Genomic DNA, 24561 nt, shown 5'->3' with positions numbered 1-24561 from the left:
TTATTTTGATTATAATACTTTTATTTAAAAATATTTAATATTATTAATATTTAAAATTAAGTAGTTTTATCATATTTCGACATTGTCACCTGCACTCTACAGTGGCATTCAGAAGATCTAATAATAAAAAAAACAATAACAGTTAAATTTAAAGATAAAAATAATTTTAAAAAAGTTTCAATCAAATAATTAGAATATTAAACATTAAAAAAAAGAAATCTAAACTCCTTAATTAAGAAATAGTCCAAACAGTTAAACAGGTTTTCTTTCCAGTCAAGTTTCCAGTGTTCATTCACTTCCGAAGTTAACCTCCTGTCACTTTCCTCTTCCCCTCCCCAATTCTCTGCCGCTCCTCCTTTATTGAGTCACGTGATATCAGACCAGTGGTGTTCATGCGGTGTTACAGGTGAGCTGACTGTCCCCAGCGTTACGATTGGTGAGCTGGACGAGAGCGCCACCTTGCGCTGCCGTCTGGAAACCTCTGACCGTTGGTACGTCATCTCCTGGTCCAGACTCCATGACAACGGCACAGAAACGGTGATCGTCAGACTCCCTTCAGGACAAATGGTACGACCACCTACTTCCTGTACATCTGTACATTTATATACACCTCGGTGTACACTACACTTGAACTTTAACACCCTGATTCCTTAATTGTAAAGATTGTTGTGGTGTGTTCACCAGGTTTACCCCAGGTTTACAGTTTAACCCAAGTTTACAAACCAACAAGATTAGCAATGTCAACTACCAGACGCTAACATCTAAGCATCCACCATCAACAGTCATGGACATTCCTGTCTAAATTCTTAGAAGTTTGTGTCTTAAAATTTCACCAGCAGTCATCGCTTGCAAAGCTTGTAGACATACGTGTCTATGCTGCAATCATTTTCTTTTATAATTTCCACAGGTGCCTGATTGGAACCCGGATGTCAGATCGGTGCGGGAAAGGTTCCAGCCCTCATCACGGTGCAGGCGGGGCTGGTGGAGTTCAACCTCGTGGTTGCGCCCTCACCTGTGCCGACATGGGGACATACCGGTGTCGTGGAGTCTTCGGTGCTACTGAGGACTCCTCGGAGTACACAGACCTTCAGTTGCGACGTATGTTGCACGTGAACACGCTGGCGCACACAAACGTATACACAAATAATCTTTGTTTTAAAAACACAAACAGGCATAAGCACATTCATACACATTGCATTTTCTGTCTTAAACACACACTCACACGTCTCCTGACATCTACGCACACTCTTTCTCGTACGCATACGCAAACGTAATCCACTCATTCGCTTATTCGTAAAATGTAATCGTTCAGTTTAATAAACCAACCATTTTACAGTACCATACGTGAGCTATAAAGGTTCAAATCCCAAAAACATATTTTAAGAGGATATAATAATAATAATAATATCTATATATATAACTACTTACTAACTCTTTCATATTCTTCAGAGCCTCCAGGGACTCCCCGAGTGACGTATGATCACGAAACTCCCGGACACAGGAGAGCCACCTGGCGGCTGAGCTGTCACGCGGATGCCGGCCTCCCGCCGCAGGAGTTCCAGTGGTACGTGAAAGCACCAGACATGCGTCACTTCCAGATCGCCGAGGGCCAGGCGGAAGTCGAGTACTTCACCAATGACGGCTGCAGGGTGATGTCACGGCGGGCGTTGCTGGTGTCGTTGGCTACTGAGGACCGCGGCACAATGTACCGGTGCGCCTTGCCCGACCATGTGGACGATGACAGATATTACGATGAGGTCACAGTGGAACAGCTTCCAGGTAATGATGGTCGGCAGGATGATGACAGTGATTATTTGATCTTCTAGGGAAACAGCATTAAATTAATTCATTTTTATTTACTTTCTCTTGATTTTACAGCTGTGTCAATCAAAGAAGCGACAGGAGATCTCAACTGTGTGGACGATAATTGTTTGATGCAAGGTACGCAGCTTACCTCCTTCTTCTTTAATAATCAAAGCTATTATTATCTTTCAATAAGGTATTAAGTCTCTTTCTTTGTCGGATTTTGTTTATTTATTTATTTATTTTTTTGTTTATTTTCTGTGATGTTGTGTTGGGTTGGTGATGGGTGGGTGAGAAAGTGAAGAAGGGAGCCAGCAAGCCAGTAGGTCTTTAATTCCTCTTCCTGTTTACAGCGGAAACCAAGTCTCAGAAAAACTCAAGTCAACGCAAGTGCATTTCAACTTCGACAATTGGATTATTCGCTGTCGTCAGCTACCTAACCGGATACAGCTTATCCCTCGTCAACATAAAGGAATGATGTCGCCTAGCAACAACTATTTCGGAGGAACAGCAAGGCGACTTTCTTGGCATCCCCCGGCTCCCCCATCAGTGAAAATTTGTCCTGCTGGCAGCTGACATGGGGTTATCCTACGATGAAGATTTAGTGAACATAATCACATCATTATTATTGGGTTTGGTAATAGAAGTTAGCTTGAAAGATTTCTCAGGAAACTGTTCCTCAACATCACCCAAACCTCATATAAATATACACTAAAACCAAGAAAATATTCCCTATAGTCTTTTAGTCAAAATATATACAAGATTAATTTTTCCCAGTTTATTAGTTGCCCCCAGCTCTTTTTTTTTTGGTTTAGGTTTGCCTCATTCTTTTAGCTTTTCCTATCTTTATGACATCAGTTACTACCCATAATTCCTTGCTGACGTGTAGAAAAGGTACCTCCTATTTGTTTTGAGCCTGTTTCTTGAGTGCTCTGGGGTGTAGTTTGGGGTGTGTAGGTCTGCCTCCACCGTCCAGGTGTTCCATGCTGTTTCCTCTTAAAGAATTGAGTGTAAAGCATTTCTGGTGATGGATCCAATTGTCGCTTCTGATCACGTGTCCAGTTTAATGAAGATGATGGCCTTGTTCTTCTACTCGTAAAATACTCTGAAAGTGAAAATCACAGATTACAAATAAGACAATAGTTAATTTTAAGTAACTCAGTTCACCTCGTTTCTAACTCCAACACATGCGCACTCCCCCACTCATGCAAACACACAAACAACAAAGTAAAACATAAAAATTTGCTATTTTATATCATTATAGTCAACAGTTTGCATTACAAGATTTGAAGAAGGCTTGTTGGTAGAGATGTTATTATTTGATTGGAGACTGGAGGCATACAAACAGGTGAAGGCTTATTTGTCTACCTGTCAGGTCCCTCCGTGAATAACCCACGATGAAGAGAGCTACCCACAGCTCAGAACTCGAGTAGCACCGAAGCTACTCACAGATAAACTGAGTGATCCAGGAACGACGTCCCACTCGCTTCACTTCCTTAAAAGTCGTGTGCAAACATTTAGCTACCCGATGGAAAGTCGGGTGGTGATGGGATTTCAGAGCTGAGCATTGGATGAACAATGGATTCACGCAAAATTAACTTCAAAAAGTCCAAGAGTTTTCAACGATGTTTTATATAATGTATGTACATGAATGTAAGAATGTATATGTGCCTGAATTCGCGAGTGTATTTATAAACGGACTTGCATTTCCAGGACCTGACATAATAATGATAAACAGAGTTGCAATAACTTGAGACCACTGGTAAGGGAACCAGTGAGCTGATCAACGGGACCAGTTTTGTTTGTTGCCTGAAATATGTTTGGGAAGAAAATACACACGTCACGGAAGTTCCGAACTTTCAGTTCGAAGAACCTAAGGAAAAAACTTTTACTGTGCTTTTGCCAGTTTGTTCCTAGGTCTCGCAAAAGCGTCCACAAATTTTTATGGACGTATGGTTCCTGATTTTTTTTATTATTCTATTAAATGCTAACATGTCAGCATCCGAGAACCGACCTGCAGATATATTTTAGACACGCCTGTAAGCAATTCTTTGTAATCCTTAACGATTTGAGCAGAAAAGATTGAGAACCAACGTATTTCATTTGAATTTTGTATAAGGTGTGTGCATGCTGTGATGTAGGCAGAACCTGGAAGTTGTTACATAGACTGTTATAGATATTACCTGAAGGCTGTCTAGTTAACTAAAGTAAAGCAGATGTGGATTGTTTTCGAATTTGAAATTCCTAATATAATTTTAGTCCAGTGGACAGTAGAAGCCAAGTTGATGTTGATGGAATGTTTACCCATGAAATTTTTAGTTCCAAGTTACACTTTTCGGTGAAAGATCTCTATGCTTCGTTAGAGAATTTAGTAGCACAGTTCACTTGTTGTGTCTGTCAGAAGATCAGAGATAAACTGTACTTGCTAATCACGAAAAACGTATTGCACCACGTTGATAATGAAGTAGACTTTGTTAATGCAAGGATGAGATTTGTGAGGATTATTATGACGACGACGACGATGATGGAACAGAATTAGAAGAAGCAGAGTCGGAAGAGAGAAGAGCTACACGCTTCGTGGCTGAGAAAAAAATTAACAGGGAAAGTGCTTCTGCCTAACAGTGATTTTACAGTCCCATTCACCAAATTACAAAAAAAAAAAAAAAAAAACAACAACCCAACTCTGCCTCACTTATTCTGTTGCGATACTTGCTTATTCACTGCTGACTGCCTTTATAAAGATAAACTGGAGAGAAAGGAAATGGAGAGCAAGAGACTAACCGTGAAGGTGACTCTTTCAGAGCGCTGACTAGTATATTTGCTTATTTTAGTCACAAGACATTGACAAAAACCCTCACTTTCTTTCTTTCTTTATTTTCTTTTTTTTTGAGAAAAAAATTGCATGTGGTGTAATAATTACAGGTAGCTGGTACAGGTGTGACACTCGAAGGCTTGTAGCTTTACCCAGAATGCACTGTCGCTGAAGACTTTTATATTATTGTTCCATATGTATATAAATATCCATGTTTGTACCTAATTAAATATGAATTAATAAGCCATACTTTTTTCTAGAAACTACCCGCGGATTTATATTTGAAACCTGTAGAATGGATATTATACAGCGTGATTTTTTTCTCAAAATTATATCACTGGAGAGCTAGGTGAGCACTGCCGGTGTCCGCAGTAAAAGCTAGATACTCGAAATTCAAACCAAGTAGTTCATGTTCAACCAGTTCTCGAATTCTGAGAAGCATTGATCTGAATAGACTGCTTGACACTCCTCTGCAGTTTTTTAAATGATGGTATTATGAATCCACGCTTAACAATTGCTTTTTGTGTGTTTAAGTCCTCGAAAATAAAATTGTATCAAAAATCATTTAGAAAAAATGATGATGACATAATATCAAAGTTTCTGGAAAAGAAGGGGAAAAAAACTTATGATAAAACAGGGAACCAACATCCACAAGAGGCTATATAACTCTCAACTTAAAACTAAGGATGCTCTAAAAATATGTTAACAAAGCTTAGGCCAGCGGGTATTACATAGTCTGTGACTGTACAAATAGATGCTTTTTTGGAAAATAAAATGTTTGTTCTGGTTGACTAGGAATTATTTGTGGCATCTTTTTTTCTTTGTTCTTGTTGTGCTATTAATGTTCGCTTTTTAAGTCTTTAGATGCGTACTCTTGGGCTGAAGTCATAACTAAATGCACAAAATATAGTCCACACACACATGCACTCGCAGGCACACACAAAGAGGGACAGAGTGGCCTACTTGTGTTGCTCCTTGCTAACCCGGAGAACCAAAGTCTATAAATTCACATTTTAAAACTTTCCATATATGTATCGCTAATTTTCTCTTTGATATTGGACTGACATAATTAAAAGAAGAGAGCCTCCTCTGCTATGGATGACACCTCGCCAAAAGAAAGATTCATGCATTGTCTACACCAAAAGCATCAGTGCATCAGATAGGTTTCCATCAAGACAAGAGACAAGTCAGTTTGCATTTACAGTCAGTCGTTAGTTAATCTTGTCACTGTTCCTCCACAAAAATTAAATTTAAGCAGCTGCTGCCCCCGTGTTTATAAATCATTTCAATTTGAAAATGAGTTTTGCATGTTTGTATAAAACATAAAGTTACCGTCTGTTAATGTCGCGAGGAAAGACAAAATGGTGTTCGCATTCCATCAAATCCTGTTGCTTGCACTCGATTTTTGTCGCCATTCGAAACCCGGATGTACTCGTTGGTGATTCCAACATGTGTCCTTTGCTCTTGTCTTAGACAAAGCATTCATCACGCGTGCATCCTCTCAAGTAATTTCTAGATAAAATAAAGAAAAAAGTATTTTCTTTAAAATGCTAGTCACGAATTCTACGTAGTTAATAATAATTTGCAAGGGGTGAGTCATCCGATGTGAGCATGTCATTAACAATGCAGGTGTCCCCCCCTTGTCCACCTTGTCGCTGTCTGAAGGTGCTTGCATATCTACTTGTGCTAACCCATACGCTAGCTGCTTACATCACTGCGCTGCTCCTGTTCACGAGGCCGGTGAACATCAAAAGACAATGTGCCACGTGGCAGGCTGACGAGCAGGTGTAGGCAGGCTGAGTAGAGAACAGTCAGGCCATTGAAAGACGTGGAAGAGATTTCGTAAGCGCAAACTCTGTGTGTGATAAATGTCAGACATTTTTAGGCACAAATTTTATTTTTATTTTGCGCCCATTTTTCATTGCCCAGTTCTTGATTGGCTAATTGCCGTGGGAGCGGAGTGGGAGGAAGGGGAGAGGATGATAACGCGGTCACACGATAACACGATAAGCAAGGGAGGGAAAGATAGGGTTGCTGCCCTTTTATGGGCAACTAGTAGCCAAAATCCAACAAGGCGAGACTTTTAATAATTTTAAAATAAAGAGGAGATAAAGGAGTGAGAGGAAAATGGTGGGAATATTATTTCGATAACTAGAATAGTGACGGTTGAAACTAAACACAGGTTAAATGCCAAGGCAAATGTTTCCATATAATTTTTAGAAAGATTGTTGATGTTTTGTTATTGTCATTACTATTTTAGTTGTCACTGCCACCGTCATTATCACTGTCATAGCTATACCCATGGTTTTGTATCCATGGCTTTGCAATCAAAAACAACAAGAAAAAATTTATTGAACAATTTAAATAAACAAACAAACAAACAAACAAACAAACAAACAAACAAACAAACAAACAAACAAACAAACAAAAGAATTCAGTACAGTGTCTTGAGAATGAAGTAATATCTTTATCAAAGCTTCTAAACTTTGACCTACAGCAAGCATTACTGGTAACGCTGGTCAGAGATCGTTACACTTATACTTCACCAGAGTGTTTCACCGAAGTCAGTTTCTAAAGATGTATAGGCCGAGACTGAATTGAAAACTTAAGAGTTAATCAATTAATTGAAATAAAATAATAATCTGTTTATAGAATAGTTATTCTCATCAGACAGACTTCTAAATTAAAAACATACCAGTAAATAATTCGGATATTCTTAATATCTGTGTTAACTGGTGTCGTTAATGCTATTAGTAAACATGTTCCGTTGCTAGACTTTCATTAAAACTTGATTAAAAAGTCGATATCCATAATACGACAGCAAGCATTTAGTTGTATTACCTTCGTAAAAGCTTACAATGCGATGCTCACATTTTAAGAACATTACATACATTGTATTTCATAATATTTTTTTTTGGATTTATTGTTGGTTAGTTCTCAAGACCACAGCCTCGGGAAAAGCCTTCACTCTTTTCTACTTTCTTTTAATGCTTTTGTCTACAGAATGAAGAAAAACGAAAACACGCGATGGTTGAATCCCTTTATAATTAACAGCAATTTATAAAAGGATGATGAATTATTTTGTGTAGAATGGAATAACTGACAACTTTATGGGAGTGCACTAATGGGAGTGGACTAATGATGCCACTTATTAAAAGGGGAAAGTTTTTTTTTATATTTTTAGAATTTTATTAAGAGAATGATTCAGTGGTGTAGGGCAAGATGCTATTTCCGTAAAGGACGAAACAAAAGATGTGTTATGACATGACGAGTATTATGGGATGCTAGTAGGCTTGGGAGTGTAAACTGGTTTCCTTAGGGCTAGTACAGTACCAGTAAGCATACGAAGTTAGAAATGGGGGATTTTTAAGGAGAGTAAAGCCTCTTCATAAGACCCAAGGAAAAAGAAAACCGAAGTCTGTCTTGTCATCTCAGGAGAGGACCTACTTGATATAGTTGACATGATGACGAACAAGCTTATCAAGCATTTTTTATGAGGCTTTTAGATTAAATCAGTCTCTACTTTCCCTTCAGCCATAGCAAATTACCATAATCGTTACGATGCTCCAGGGGACGTAACTCAAACACTTCCTCGCCGAGTGATATACCGCAGAGTGATCTTTCCTGTTCCGTCAGGAAGGCGGTAAAGTAAACTCGACATGTCCGCGGCTTATGTTGAAAGATGTATGTTCCGGGCAAGAAATTAGAACCAAGCTTTAAGTCACCGTTTCTTAACAGACAATCCGTGGGGTATACCTTGAACCTTGGACTTTTTTTTTTATTTCCCTTTTTTTTTTCATTCCTTTCTTAAACTTTTACAGTCTTAAATGTCTCTCCCATTGTACTGAACGAATATGTTTTAAGAATAAAAGATGTTTTTGAATGATACGCAACGCCATATTTTGTTATTTGTGTCTACTGAATAAAAAAAACCCAGTTCTTATATAAAAAAAGATTATGTCACATCAATCCTGGGCTATTTATTTCTTGAGTCCTTGTCATGAAAACAAGAGTGAAGAAGTGTATGACACAAAGTCGAGGAAAAAAACTTATTTTCATGTTTTTCTTCGCAATACCTCTTTTAAAAAAATGTGTTTACAAAGTTTGGTATCCCATCAGTTTTCTAGTAAGACTCAAGAGGGCAAAGCACCAGGAGTGAAACATCGTCAGCAATGTAGTTTTGTCTGATCATTTATTTTCCGGTGACAGCTAGGTTAGAAGGGCAATGTTTAGGTGTACTTTCAGGACAAGGTGTAGCTGCGTGTAAACACCACAAGACCTTGTACCGTTTTTCAACTACGGGCAGTGCATAATAGTAGAGCATCCCAAGGAAAAAAATCTTTATGAAAGCTTTCTGAGATTCGTTATGTCACCTGCACTACCGCTTGGGGTGTGGGTGACGTATGACTGCAGTCCACCCTTCAAGCTGTGTCCTAATTGTCCTTAGGCGGTTCCTCAACTCGTTAATGCTGTTATTTATTTAAAAGCATAAAAAAATCTCATAGTAAGCTAGTAAATCAGTAGATGGCGGCTTCATTTCGCCCTTTTTTCTGTCATGCATGTTTGCATTTATCTAAAACTGCGCACATTTTATCGTTGTCCGAATGTATACGTGTTTATGGCTGTCGATGTGTTTTTGTCTGTTTGTTTGTTTGTCTGTGTTGGTATGTGTTTTGTGTGAATTTGTGTCTTTCTTTTTTCATTAAACTTTCTTTTGCGAAGCATATTGAAACTTTTGGTTTTTGATATTCCTCATGTTTCTGTATTACATATTAGTCTATATGCGTTAATGTATATAGGTGTTTTCCTGATCCCTTCAGAGTTATTCCTTATCTGTGTGTGAGGATTAAGAAGAAGTATATGCAAAATATTAAAATGTTAAACACCTTTTTTCGGTAAGTCTCCTATTTCCCCTTTTTCTGCGTTTTTGTGTTGCTCATTAGTCTGTCGGTGCATACATGGTCTCAAAAAGGTACCCAGCTTTCTAGTTAACGCAATATTATAATTATTATAATTATTGTTTTTTTCTAACGAACAGTACTCACAATGTTCTGGACAAGTTACTCTATATTTATGCAAATATGAAATCCCTGTAGCGCCTCTAGAAGTGTTATACATCATAATAATCAGGTCATTCTTAGTTACCCACTAACTGCTCTCAACCCGGTGAAAACACAACAAAACCCCATTAACAAAACAAGTTCAAAACCATAAATAAAAGAACGTAAAAAAAAACACAGTCAACAACTTTTGTTTACATTTAGAGGGAAATATGCCAAAAATTCATCTCAAATGTCATAATACATATGTTACAACTTCTAATATAATCTCATATTGAATTTCTCTAATTATTCGGGGAAGGGAGGCAAGGTGTGCCTGAAGTCAGATGCAAACAGGTTAAAACAACAAACGCTTACAAAAACAGATTTTAAAAGTTCAAAAGGTTCGTGAAAAACAATGTAAAAATAAAAAAAGATATTTACAAGAGCTGACACGATGAAGAAAAACAAGATGAGAAAGGACAGAAAACAAGGACACTGGAAGCTGGTGACATGATGCTTTCGGCGAGTCAGACGTCAGGTGAGAACAGAGTGGGTGTGTCGAAAACCAGTAGAAGTCTTCCCTTCGTGACTGTAAATTGATGGGATGGCGTGACGTATGTGACACACGAGGGAAGGACCAACCCAAGGAAAATGCGGAGAGAGTATCAGGATGATATATACACATATATGCATATATAAGTAGAAAATCCTTTGGCACTTTCCACGAACACCGTTTGGCACATGCCCAAAGTCTGCACCTAACATCATCAAAGCTCATTTCTGTGCAGACTAGTGTTTGTTGGGTGTCACGGCCCGTGTCTGTTCATCTTTTCGAAATGATGGAAGCGAGGCAGTTTCACGTGGTCGTCTTTGGAATGCTTTTATTTGTTTCTCGACAAGGTATGTCTAAACTCCGTCTAACAGTCACTTACAGGTGAAGTGCTGGGACACTACATCAGTGTCGTGGTTACCTTAGATGGTTGCCACAAGCACATTTTTCAAATAGTTTATGAAGTATTGTGTTTAGCATCTGCATTTAAAACAAATAATGGTTTAAATGTAATTAGCGGTTAAAAAGAAACTTGCTTTTCATCTGTATTTGATTATGCAAATATAAATTAAAGTATTGTAAATATATAGAAACAATAAATAATATAGAAATCTAGGTCACGAAATTGTAAACATTTATCTATAAAAAGTGTTTTCAATTTTTTAACTGACAATGAAAGATCGCCAGCCTTAGAGATAGATTGTTAAGGGGCCTAACAATATCCAGAAAAAGGTGATTGCTTATTTCAAGCAACAGAATATACAACAACTAGTGAACTAGTGTAAACTCTTTTCTACGTATACCTGTATGTACGAATATTGTGAAAATGGTGTACAAAGTCTGCAATTCCATTTGACATTACTTTATTGCTCGATTTCCCCCAACAACAAATGTGCACAAGCCCAGAAGTATGGCTTATATCTTACTTTGCTTTTTTAATTTTTTTTTTTTATTTTTCTTTCATTTCTGTTCTGGTTTTTTTTTCAGTCTCTTTCTTGAATCCTTCCAGTCTTCTTTTCTTTCTGTATTTTGAAGCAGACTTTTAAACTCAATGTTAATGCATATGAAAACAAACGGAAACACCCAAATAAGTAAGTTGGTTGTTTGATATTTTGCTATTAATGAAATTTCTATTTTTCTTCCAGATGTACAAGTATTAGCACAAGGTAAGGACCAGACCATTGGTGATTTTTATCCTTCATCGATTGCCATATGCCTTTAGACCTGTCACCTCCCTCCTTTGTGCATCAGACGAGAAAAACGATGAAGCATTCAAATGCATGATGTCGTAAATGATCTTGTGTGCAAGTATTTAAAAAGTTAAAAAAACAGAATTTTGCCATATATAAGAAAAAAAGCTAGGGAAAATATTGGAGAGAAAGGGAATGTTCTGTTCTCTCTTTTTCTATCATTTGTCTCTCTCTCGCGCGCGTTCACACATGCACTTACACAGGCACATACACGTGCGCGCTCACACTGAGAACATATATGCAAATAAAAACAATAGAAAGAAAAAAGAAAACCTTTCATACACACAATTGCAAGTATTAAAGCAATCACACACGCGCGCAAACATCAAGAACATCTAGAGAAATAAGCACATGAGAAAGAAAGAAAACCGAAGTTATTTCTGTTATCAGTGGGAACAGTTCCAGACTCCTTACTTCAGTATCTGTACAGCCTGACCAGTGGTCCCTCCAACTCCGGCTCTGTCTCTAATCCAGTCTCAGCTTCCTTGAATCCTCCTATTGCACCTCCCTCAGCCCTTGACCTGCCACTCAACATCTCCGCGCAGCAGCTGCCAGACCCTTTTGTGGAAGTCGCTAACATTTCCACAAACAACAGTCAGCCCCAGTCGCCAATGAATTTCCTACAAAATGTCATGGGCTTGCTGAATCCTGTCACCACGCAGGGCAGCACCCTGTCGCAGCAGCAGAACGCCACGACCGTGGTCCCTGCTCCTGTCTCTGCCGCTGGTCCAGACCTCGGAGGTTTCGGGCAGTTTTTCCTGAACACCACAGCTGCCCGTTCTTCCGACGACGAATGGCGTGATTGTAGATGCCCCCACACTCGATCCTAACCAAAACAACAACTTGTGGAGCGTGGCAGGAGTTTCAGGAGGCTCTCCTAGCAATGTCGGAGCGGCAGGGTCGGATCCATACGCAGGAGGGACTCCGGCGCCGGCAGCACCCTCTGTGCAGATGCCCATGCCAGTGGTGAACCGAGGCCCCATGGGACTAAACCTTGATGCTGTCAACGCCATTGGAATGAAGCCTCCTGCTCCAAGCTCCTGGGGGCAACAACCCCTACCATCACTCCTACCACAACCGCCAGCACAACAGCCGCAGCCTCACCATCAGGAGGCGCCTGTCAGCAACGCCATCATCCCGCCAGAGATCCAAATGGCAGCTTCGAACCTCGGCCGCCGCATGGGCATTACTCAGCACTACGAGTCTCATGGCTGCGTGGACCCAACGGCCGCCGCACCCCCGGGAGCCCAGGTACCGGGGCTCATGTTCAGCTGCCACCACCCTCAGTCCGAGCACACATGCGAGGCTGCTGGCGTCCTGGCTGGCGGAAGCGTGTCCAACATGGCCAGCATCATGTCAGCCATGTCACCCGGCTTCCAACAGACATTGGAGGAGTGTCTGTCGCATCAAACCCTCAACAAGGTGATCTCAGAGATGAGCAGCAATAGGAACGGTGGGAGAGGGATGAACCCACTGCTGCTGGCGTCCCTCATGGGGAGTGGCGGGGGAGAAAACATGATGATGACAATGGCCATGATGAATGCCATGCAGAGAAAGACGCCAGCGGCAGCACCGATGCCAGCAGGACAGCAACAGGCTCCGAGAGGCTTGCTTGAGACCTACGGCAATCCCGGACAGGCGACCGGAAGCGTGGGCCACTCCAGCGTGACACAGCGGTGCATGATGGTCTTGACGCAAGTGTTGGGAGCAGACGGCGGCCTCTTGTCCCCAGAGGCGGTAGAGCTGATCGCCGACAAGAGGAAACAGATGCTGCCCTATTCTTGTCAAGACATTACTGCCGGGTTCATGCCATTCCGAATGTGCTGCCCAGGCAAAGGTGAGGGAAATGTTTGTGTGAACAAGGGTTTGTGTGAACAAGGCTCGTAGTTATCTTCCTTGTGTTTGTGTGTGCTCCACCTCGTCCTTCATGGTGTAAATCTGCGCGTGAAGTGAACTTGGTTACCATGACGAACTGGGGAGGGAACGGGTAACTAGGACAGTGCTGTAGTCTTGTAACCGTGAGACCTAAAGAAGTGATTTTCTTTTGGTCACTTCTCTGGGCACGAAATTCCTACTGACTGTAGTTCCTGATATAACCTTTGTTCCTACCTCTTCCTGTTAAAATGATGTTTCTCACTAACCACACAATCTTATTCCTTAAACCCTTTCTGGTAACCACAACATAACAATTCTTGTATCCTTACCCTGTTAAAACTCGTCTGGGACTAACCGAAATGTTATCATCGTTTTGAACTCACCACGACATAATTTTTGTCACTCATCTAACTTCAGTTCCTCGGTTGCTGCAAATATCCCTTGTTCTTGATTCCACTGATTATTGTCTCGTCAGGAAAGAACGCCACTAGAGCTTCTTACGGGTGTAAAATAATTCGATCATTGCTTCAAACGACGCGGTTGAGCTCATCACACGTGGACAAATCCTTACACCCCACAACTGATCACCAGATGCAAACTAACAAACACCGCCATGCGCTAAAAAAATGTCGAAAAACACAGGCAATGGGGAGGGACCGACATCGGATGCTCCTACAACATCATGGCTACATCCTATGGGTCAATTTGGACCCTATATTAGGCGTGTCCGTTGGCATGTATGACGTCACGAGTTTAAGACTATAGTAAGCCTTTAAGCCAGGAATGACAAAGCGCAGAAAGAAAAAAAAAAAATGAAATGGTGACAAAAAAGACACCTGCAGCCCCAACATGTTGGTAAACAAGGGTGTAATCCCATTATCATTTAAGGTGTGGTGCTGACATGTACTTGCTCTCGTCACACTGAAAACAAGCCTGCTAGGGGAGATCAGGAGGGGACGGCTGTCACAAAGAGAATTTTTGAATCCTCGTACAAGATGGATTATCGTATTATCACGGCATACTCAGCGCATGCGTGTAAGGATGCTTACTTAAGATCCTTAATCCACGTGACAACCAGAATTAGCTGCGAATGCTAAGCCAATCTTCAGTTCGCAAAAGATAGTTTTGGAAATACATCAGTTTTAAAGACTAATTGATACCATTTTATATAAACTTTCAAGATTTATTGATCATCGAATTTCTGATAGGTGCCATTTACCAAGACTCCAGAGGATTCTTGCGTACAATTAAGTTACTGTGAAGTAAGGATATACAATTTTAAAAGATCACATAGAAACTTGCAAGTTTATTATGAGCTTCACATTTTTGGTACCCCAAAACCCAAAGGATTTTAACTACTATACAGCAGGGGAAATATGAAGAGCCCATCTATCCCACAAACCAAGCGTGACTCTTCATGAAAGCCGTAGTCACGAAGCGAGGGTAAGTCGTTGAACTGAGAAAAGCGTCCTAACCCCTTAGGTATAAATCGGTGGCAAAGGTGTCCTGAGGCAAAAAAACATGAGGCAGTGTCTGCGGAATCTGGACACCGCTTTATATCTTCGGAAATGAAACTCTTCTCCTTGAGCTGATAATTTTGCCCTGAGGAAACGACTTACTTTCCCTTCATAACTATGGCCACAGGTTTGTCTTCACGGTTTCGCGGAGACAGTTGTACAGTGTATAGCCAATGATGGATGCGCGCACGTGGCTCTCTTGACGTCAGAGAAGGTTAAAGGTTAAACCTCCTTAAGCATTATACTTCTGAGATAAGAGATTGCGGCAAGTTAATAAATAATACTTGAACACTCCATCTGTAGTGTGACCTAAACTAGCAAGCTATATTGTACTGTTCGTGTGTTGTGTGGACTGTTAACCTCCTGATGCAACTTGCATTGACAGGTACAGCGATCGGCTTTCATACATTAATCCATCTATCAATTGATCTATCTACCCCTTCACGAAATTAACCCTTAATTTACTACATTCCAAACCTTGTTATATTGTTTTTCTCTGTTTCACAATCCAGCTCATGTGTTTTATTTGTTTGTTTTATTTTTCAGTTCCAAAGCCGACCCCTATGGAGATAATGATGGCTGGAAGCCTAGGCGCCTAGTCACCTGCAACCAAGAGACAGTGATTAAAAGGACAGACAACTAAGACGCACGAAAGGGGGTGATTAGTGGGAAATTCTGGTATAAAAATAAAACTGTTACCTTAGGAACTCACCCCCTCCCACCCTACCTTACATGCTAGTCAGACGAAATACACTCTGCTTCCCAAAACTTTTTCAGGCTCCCATCTTTGTCCTCAACGAACCAGACCATCGGCGTTGTGGTGGCCGGGCAGGTGTGGAAAGAGTTGATGACGACAGAATGATGTGTGCGAATGTGGATGATGGATGGACAGTTGTCACTAAACATAGAGGCAAGAGTGAGTGGAGAATCCCTCCCTTCCCCCTCCTTTTTTTTTCAAAGTTGCTGCACGCACGTGAAAGAATCTGACGTGCGTACGTCAGTCCATGACGTTTCGACCTCACGCTTTCCGTTGCCGCAGAAACGCCCTAGTGAAGGGTCACGCCGGTTCACCCCTCGTCACAAGGCAGACGCTGAACGCGACCCAGAGCGACTGCGGCGAACGGATGGCTCCCCTTTGTACCAGCGATGGGGAAGGGGAGGTAAATACGTCACGCATTAGTTCAGGTTCTTTGCGACATTAGCTAAGCGGAAGCTAAAAATAAAGCTTATTGTTGCTGCTGGCGATGACGATGCTGATGTAGCTGTTGTTATAAGAGAAATTGAGTTTACATTTCCTTTCCAGCTTATTCTTCCCTTTGTATTTCACATTCTTTCCTAATAATGGAGCTAAACAGAAAGCTTCTACAGTTTATTGAGCTGGAGAACCGGTCGCTCAATTTAGGCTTCAACAGGTCTGTGATCTGTTAACATAATTCATGATATCTTGAATTATCCGTTTATCTTGTTCTTCTTTGCTTATGATACTAACAAAAGTCAAGCTTGTCAATGGGGAAAGAGCCACTGAAACAAGCTTTCAAGTTAGTCGCAGTGAGAATGAGACAAAAGACTATTTCTTACCCCTGGAGGGAAAGGTACATTTCAGTATTCTAAGGAAGTCAAAGATGGTTAAATGTTGAGTGTATGACCCAGAGAAATGATGTACTCCCCCACCCCTGCCTCTCCCTATTTCTTTGTTACATGGGAAAATCTGGAAGATAACTAAATTTAATAAAATATCTAATCTACAATAAAACTGATGAGAGCTGTATCTAAAGAAAAAAAGAGACTTCCCATGGTTAAATGTTATGTTTGACTGCTCAGAGAGAGAGAGAATGAGCTGCAGATGATAGAGGAACAGAAATGAAGACAGCTAGTATATTTGAAAGAAATAAATCCATCAGAGGATTTACCACAACAATCACCAACAAATGTTTGCCTTAAATGAACACATGATGATTTAATGAAAAACTTCACTGTCTTATCTCCCTCTGTTAATCCAAAACTCACCATAAATATTTATTTATCATTGTACACAGAATGCACATGCCTGAATTTAAATTTATTAAAAAATGAACAATAAAAATATAAGAAGTGTTACTGTTAATGAATTTTTTGCAGAACAAATTTTGTTACATTTGATGCTTATAAAACGTAGCTGCACATACTGATGCCTCAACATGCAAAGACCTGTACCAATAAACAGCAAACAGATCTTGGTTCAGGATAACGGAAAATCTACAGAGTATCATTTCTTCACATTGAATTATGACAAAGTTCTATGGCAGAATAACCACTAATAAAATGATTAAAAAGCATCTTTACATACACTGATATTCATGCATGCACATGCACGCACATGTGCACACACACACACAGATAGTAATAGAGAAAGAAGAGATGACGGGGGTAGAAAAGATGGAAAACATAGTAAAGGATAAACAGATATGCAGGAATAGTTATTATCATTTACTGCATGCAATTGTTAGAAATAGATCTTATGGTGGATAGCTCTCTGACCTAAGAAAAGAAAAAATCAGCTCTCCCTGTACCCATCAATTAGATATGTATTCCACAAAAGAATTTTAGAAATATATCTCCAAGCTCTGTCATGAAACATGTACAGATTCATATTTCAGATCATGCAGGCTACTCTGTAATATCCATCCATTTAGATATTTGAGGCATGGGTTTTAAAGTGTTTTTTGTTCTTGCAAAACACAAATGTCTTCAACTGAACATAAAATATTTCAGCTTATGAACTACTTTGCTGCAGTCCATTAAAAATACAAAACATATCATGAAAGAGTAAGCTCTATCAGAAATATGTTCTTCACTAGGAACTATGCACCAGGCATTTTAAATGGCAAAGAAACAGCACTTCTAAGGGACATAATTCATTACAGTCTATTTCCTGGAAATAGATTATAGGTTCAAACTCAAATATTATTATTGTACTATTAAAATACTGTTAAACAAAATATTGTTTAATTGCTGAAATATATCATATCATTAAAATACTTTTTTTTTATTTTGCCTAAAATCTATACACCAAATCAATGAACTGAAAAGGATGATTCCCTTTACCAGAACAAAAACAAACAAAAATCAAGAATAAACAATAATCATATTTTTGTATTAGTTTTTCTACTCAAAAGCAGATCTACTAAAGGAAATATTATTTACTTGATTAAATGAAATAAAACATTGCCAAACTCGATCTGAGTTAGGTAACTGACATGTACATCATTAAAAGGAGTGGGTTTTTTGCAAATGAAAAGCCAGACAAAACCTATCTTAGACACAATTAATGAGATGTTAAAGCTTGATCCTCTAGCAAATGTTTTCTTTTATGTCTTTGCAGTGTTCTCTGATACATGAACAATTCATTGCACTCATCACATCGATATGGCTTTTCTCCTGTATGAATTCGTTTGTGTGCCTTCAGGCTTGAAGACTGCGTGAAGGCCATCTGACAGTCATCACATTTGTAAGGTTTTTCACCTGTGTGCACTCGCTTGTGTCTTTTGAGCTGCGTGTAGCTATTAAAAATTTTGCCACAGTCAGCACACTGCAGGACTCGCACTGTTTTGGGCTCTCCAGTGTGTTTCTTACGGTGCTCAGCCAACGAGCCTGACTGGGTGTAGCGGGCACCGCAGATGTCACAAATGTATGGCTGCTCTCCTGTGTGCCTGCGGCGATGACGAGTCAGATGTGTAGACTCCACAAAAGCTGCGCCACAGTCTTGGCACTTGTAAGGTTTTATACCAAAGTGCCTGCGCCGATGTGCGTATAGATTACTCTCGCCACGAAATGTCTTGTCACACTGGTCACATTTGAATGGTTTCTCGCCAGTATGCAGGCGCTTGTGGCGCTTGAGACTCTCATGGGTCGAGAAGCTCTCTCCACAATCCTGACAGGTATAAGGGACGTGCCCAAGGTGTCGCAGCATGTGTCTTTTTAATGAAAACTCACGAATGAAGCCCCTTCCACACTGCACGCACTTGAATGGCCTCTCACCGGTGTGCTGCTTTGTGTGCAGTTTTAGGTTGTACTTACAGGTGAACCCTCTACCACATTCCTCACAAAGAAAAGGCTTGGACCCCACATGTGCCTCTATATGGGTTCTGCAGGTCTCTTCTGTAGGAAAAGCCTTCAAGCATTTGCCACAGCCATAACGATTCTCCGTAGCTGAGGCATTGACAATGATAACTGCCTGTTGGACCTGGACATATTTTAAACAAAATATGTGAGATCATGAAAAAAATCTTTACACAAGACTTTTCATTAATCGTTTAAACATATTAGTAGTGGAATTTTGCTTTTGTATTGCTTAGAGACTGCAACATGCTATGTACAGATAATTATCCTATTTATTTTGTGTTTAACTCCCTTTTCACTCTTTACATTTCAGTGAAATAGGTATAGACTAAAAAAGAATGCTTCTTCAATGGCTAAGCAAGAAACTCTGAACACTAAATGGTTCATCTGCCATGTTGTGTGGTTCACATGACCTCTACAACCTCAACTCCACTGTCTTTACAAACATACTGACTTTACAATCAGCTGAAGCAGCTCATCCCCCACAAGATATACAGATCAAGAAGTAAATAGCTGAGTGGTTAGAGCACCAGCAATCAAATGCCAGAGGTCAGTCTACTTCTTTCTTCCATAGCATACTATGAAAAAGCTGGCTGTAATAAATGTGGTCTTTCACACATTGAGACCAAACCTTGACCTTTGATTTTGATACTCAGGTACACAGGAATCTGATTGAATCAACTGCAGTTAAAAAAAAGAAAATTTCACTTTCTTGTAAATCCAAAGAAAATTAAGCATGTCAAATCTCCAAAAAGAAAATTTCAAGACAGGCACAACAATCATCTCAATCATCACTGGAATCTTATTCTGATACTCAGTGGATTTCTACACACCATGTAGAAATGAATAAACATAACTTACGATGATAAAGAACAAGTTTTGTGTCAGAAATAGGCTAAAAAAATTATAAGATAACTTCGTGTGTGCACTCACGTTGCCATCCAGAAAATTCAAATCTTTGAACTTACATCTTCCTGATCATATATTAGGGGATGTAACTCCTTTTGAATGTTATTTACCTGGATTTTGCTACTTTTTTTTGTTTAAAAGTTGATTTTAAAGGAAATCAAATCTCACCTGGATTCCTGATAATCTATTGTTACGGAGAACAGGGACAGGTAGTGAAATAGCTGGCTCATCATTTCCACTGACACAGACTTTATTGTGACCATTTTTGTCCTGTTCTTTGGGGTCCACTGCAGATGAATCCTCCTCTTCATCCTCCTCCTCCTCCTCCTCATCATCATCATCTGCATCTTCTGTCTCAGCTTTCCAAAGAGAGAAAAAAAAACTATCAGTTAACTCAAATGTATGCTAAACTATATTTTTTAATAATCTTTACTGAACTACTAAAAGTCAACTTCTAGAAAAGAAAAAATCTTTCTTAACTCAAGAGACAACATTACATCTACTATAAATGATAGCATAAGCTGGTTACTGGATTCCATGCTACGTACAAATATTATCCTTGTGTCTAGCAAATATTCTTTGAAATCCTTCTGAATGTTATTAAATCTACTGACAATGATGTACTTTTTCTAGTATTTCTCTCAGGCCACGGCCAGTTAATGTCTCGGAATCCTCACATCTAAGTAAGCATTTTCATGTCAAACAACTACTTGTACTAAAGAAGAAACCATCATCATTATTATCAAAAAATTTGTTTGTGTCCTTCTTTTATTTTTTACTGTCATACCTAAATTATCTGAAGACTTGCTGCTGATATAGGAATTGTCGCCAGTGTCTGTCACCTGTGACATAGAATAAATTCTTTTGTATACCAGCCTAAAAAGCTTTATCTAACAACTAATAGCCAATAGTCTGCCAGTATATTTTAAAAAGTGCTCGGTTATGAACTAATCTGATTACTAAACACTGAGCTAAATACACTCTATACTTTAGCTTACTATTTAGACAAAATAAATAATTAAATAAGCACATGAATTAGCATTTACGTGAAAAGTGGGACTTTCAATCAAGTACTGTTTGTAGTTAATGGGTAACTCCCCGTTTTTATTTTGTACCAGCCCTTAGCATGTAACCCACTAATAGTTTATTTTTAGCATAATAACAATATGCATGCTGTTAACCTTCTTTAACTAACACTTTTTTTGGTTTGTTTTTGTAAATAAATTTCTTTGATTTCTGTCAGAGATTGCAAGAAATCTCTTCCTAAATTATCCAAATCTCTCCACATGTACTCTTGCACCTATAATAAAGCATGATAATCCATCTTTGTTTCTTAGGATAGATTGGATATTCTCAGTTGAGCTAGTAATTCATCAGAACGACCGTGAAAGATGCATTAATAACAACAATACCAAAAAATGATTTGATGGGAACAAAAATAAACACAACACATCCATTTTCTTTGCTTAAAGTGCATTTATAATGTTTTGTTATGAATACAACTTACAGTAGTATTCATGGCTGCTTGAAAGTTGATGTCACCCAGAGGATCAATGAACCCTGAAGATGTGTCATATGACCCATCCTCAAAAGGTGGGACTGGCATAGGAATATTCAGAGCTGAGAAAAAGTTCTGTACAATGTAGGCCATCATACCGATCTGTAATAAGCCTGCAAATGACAAACAGTCTTAAATGATTTGTTAAATTATTAACAGGTCATACCTTAGAGCATGGAATTGTGTCATAAAAGTCATCGAGAAATACTTTTTACAACAAACGTTAAATGTGTGATTGCAAGATATGTGCATTTTTACCATAGCAACTGAATATTTTCTTCAACAAAATGTTTAAACATATGATTTTAAGGCATGTGCATTTATAGTATAAATGCTGGAAATGAAACCGGGAGATGCGTTAGTTCTATTATTTAACAGAAACCAAAACTAAGCCAATATATCATTATCCCACCTGCTGAGGCCATGATATTGACACCAAATGCAAGCTTGCCATTTGCGGCTCGCTGCTTCGAGCTCGTGTGCACGTCGTTGGCGACGCCGCAGGAACAAACGATGTACAGCACACTGGCAAGACCTTGTCGCGTCTCTCTGACAGTCTTACTTAAATCAAGCAAAGAACTGCACTGCTTGCAATGCAAATTTTCTGCTAGAACTGCTAATTCAACTATCCGTCTTCCTTCATTCCAAGACAGCATTTTAAATAACTAAATGAGATAATAGTAAAGATCGCTAATGAATTTCACTTTCTTCAGGTTGATCCCACAAAATTTTAAAAAAGTTTACTTTCACTTTCTTTCAAACGGTGAAGATTTAAGCTGCCACGATCACTGAAGTTCTTCTGTACTCAATTAAAGTAACAATATAGCTTACTATTTAAAAAAAAGTAAAAACAGACGATGACGATGACACGGATGAGTATTCTTTCCTATGTTTCTACTAGAATAACAATGTTGTCAGCCATATTGGATTGATTACCATGCATCCGCAAATAGTTTGTTACCAGTAAAATAATTTTCTCTCGCCGTTTAACTCAAATGGGAGTTACTGCAGCACAGTGGTTTGCTCTAAAATTATGCGTATATTTATTTAGAGAATTTTGTAAGCTAAGATACTTATCTACGAAAGTATTCTCAAATGTTTCGTGAGATATTCCTACTTAGACCTATATTCTGAAGGGTTTGTGTCTCAAGTCGCTAACTTTTATAAACTCGAAGTCGGCGGTATCTGTGCAGTTGAGGTCAATTTTTATAAAGAAATCTGTCGAAAACAGAGTCTTTTCTTACGTGGCAACAATTATTTTGGTCGGGGAATGTGCCACAGAGAATATAAAGCAGTTTCGCGCATGCACAGACTATTTTACACGTATTGAAAGACATTAAATAACATTTTGTGTCAAGCATTTGGATTACTGCAGTTCTTTGTGCTGCATCTTATTGAATCAAGTAATCAACTATGTTTACAAGCAGAGATTCCAGACATTGAAATAATGCTACTTTTAATAATAGCACATGCACATTTGTACAACGCTCTCTACGACAACGTGAAGTGATTACATAACAACATGAACAGTACAGGAAACGTGATTGGAACAATAGCCAGACTGAAACGACCATTGCGACATATATATCATGGATGTGCCCGAATAGTGTCAAATGGCTCGAATGTCTGCTGGTGACAGATCACACGAGTATGGAGAGTTCCAACAAACAGATTTTGAGATCAGTGTCACCACTAGCTGAGGCTTCTAGGCTATAGTATTTTGTAAAGCCACAGGCCTTAATGTAACAATTGTTGTAGTAAAATAGTCTCATAACAAAGGTGGGTATTTTCAACAAAGTTCAAGTAGACAAATGTGCGAGTCACATAAACTCTGCTTCTGATTGGTTTTAAACATCGATTTATTCAGCCATAGCGCTAGTTGAATTAAGAACCCACCAACTCTTCAATAGGTCAGTAGTGACAACTTGCACTCAGTGCACACGATGAGCCCAGCAATAACTACACAATCAGCAGTTTTAAAGAGACGCTCTGACTCTAAATACCTCTGTTTGCATGTTTACTGTGTCATTCTTTACCAGATAGAATATGGTCAACCCTGCATTATTTTTTCTCATGAAGACATGACAGAAAATCACAGCTAACTTCTTAATGATAAATTCAAATTTCTTTCAAAGAACATGGGATCTTACAGATAGCCCCTTTCCAAAAAAAAAAAAAACAGAACCACAACAAGATTTTCTTGCCTTGGACAATGACAGATTCATTATTTTGGGGAGTTTTTTTTTAATAATAGCATACTTTCATATAGACAAACACATGATTTTAAACAAATATTCAGCAGACAGGATGAAGTTTATTTCGCTAATTGTGAAGGGGTTCACTAATCCTCTGTTTAAAAATAGTAACTTTTTATGAGCAGACATCTTATTCTTTCTTTTTCACCACTCCTTTTTTATTCCCACTTTTAGAGAAAAGAAAGGAGAGAAAGAACACTTGAGTGAGCTACAAAGAAGTGATGATGCCTCAGCAGCATTCCACTGCTCTGCTGCAAAAGACATTTCAAATTTTAAACTCATAGAGGTCTTTAGTTAACAATTTTTATATAGCACTTGAAAACGGATCAAAAGCAATTTCACCAAATCTAAATTTGTCTCTACAAAACAGTTTTACGATTTAGACTGCGCAAGCAGATTAATGAGTATAAGCAGATACACTATAGCTATGATCGACTGATTGCAAGAAATCTTATTTCCTGGAACTAGGTAATGAAGGTGCTTAGCACCATGTGTTGATCACTTTTGTTGTTCCTTACTGTTTTCTATAAAAATTTGAATCTCATTCTTTGTCTAATATCAAACTATAATAATAGATAGTTACAATCTCCAGTTTTAATTCTTTAAGTACTCTCATTATTTAAATATCACTTTTCTATAATTGACCGTGTAGTTTCCATATATTGTTAAGCTTAAGTTTAAATGAGTGACAAAAGGAAGAGGATAAAAGAATGTAGATACATCAGTGGTTTTAGGTCATTGTATCTCACATGTCGTGGCTGTTCTGTGAACTGTGCATGTCCAGTCAACCACATTACAAACAAAATGGGATCCTTGGCTTTATTCTCTTTGATCTCTGGCTGCTTCCTTTTCAGGGGTTCGGCTACGAGTGTGTATAAGGACGATGGTTTGT

General features: G+C 39.0%; 3 protein-coding genes and 1 long non-coding RNA gene across 4 annotated transcripts; 2 read left to right on the top strand and 2 right to left on the bottom strand.

Annotated features, from left to right (window-relative positions):
- The first annotated feature begins 436 nt into the window (after positions 1-436).
- Positions 437-2695, top strand: LOC112569241. The gene is made up of 5 exons (XM_025246974.1): positions 437-567; positions 908-1098; positions 1450-1779; positions 1879-1941; positions 2157-2695. The coding sequence occupies exons 2-5, from the start codon at positions 927-929 to the stop codon at positions 2279-2281; spliced, it is 690 nt and encodes a 229-aa protein (XP_025102759.1). The 5' UTR covers positions 437-567; positions 908-926; the 3' UTR covers positions 2282-2695.
- On the bottom strand, positions 979-3184 carry LOC112569242. The gene is made up of 3 exons (XR_003100343.1): positions 2702-3184; positions 1429-1822; positions 979-1118 (listed from the first exon to the last, which is right to left on the bottom strand). It is a non-coding gene; the product is annotated as an uncharacterized LOC112569242 (long non-coding RNA).
- Positions 3185-10290: 7106 nt separating this feature from the next.
- On the top strand, positions 10291-16943 carry LOC112568141. The gene is made up of 4 exons (XM_025245268.1): positions 10291-10557; positions 11353-11373; positions 11848-13294; positions 15396-16943. Exons 3-4 carry the CDS (start codon positions 12409-12411, stop codon positions 15446-15448), a joined length of 939 nt encoding a protein of 312 aa, XP_025101053.1. The 5' UTR covers positions 10291-10557; positions 11353-11373; positions 11848-12408; the 3' UTR covers positions 15449-16943.
- On the bottom strand, positions 16888-23164 carry LOC112568140 (zinc finger protein 2-like). The gene is made up of 5 exons (XM_025245267.1): positions 21827-23164; positions 21364-21527; positions 20644-20698; positions 20025-20215; positions 16888-19071 (listed from the first exon to the last, which is right to left on the bottom strand). The coding sequence occupies exons 1-5, from the start codon at positions 22068-22070 to the stop codon at positions 18154-18156; spliced, it is 1572 nt and encodes a 523-aa protein (XP_025101052.1). The 5' UTR covers positions 22071-23164; the 3' UTR covers positions 16888-18153.
- Positions 23165-24561: the final 1397 nt, after the last annotated feature.

The sequence above is a fragment of the Pomacea canaliculata genome, linkage group LG7 (assembly GCF_003073045.1).
Source record: "Pomacea canaliculata isolate SZHN2017 linkage group LG7, ASM307304v1, whole genome shotgun sequence".
In the NCBI taxonomy this organism is placed as follows: domain Eukaryota; kingdom Metazoa; phylum Mollusca; class Gastropoda; order Architaenioglossa; family Ampullariidae; genus Pomacea; species Pomacea canaliculata.
Note: the sequence above shows the minus strand (reverse complement) of the source record. Positions and strands in the feature narration are given on the sequence as shown.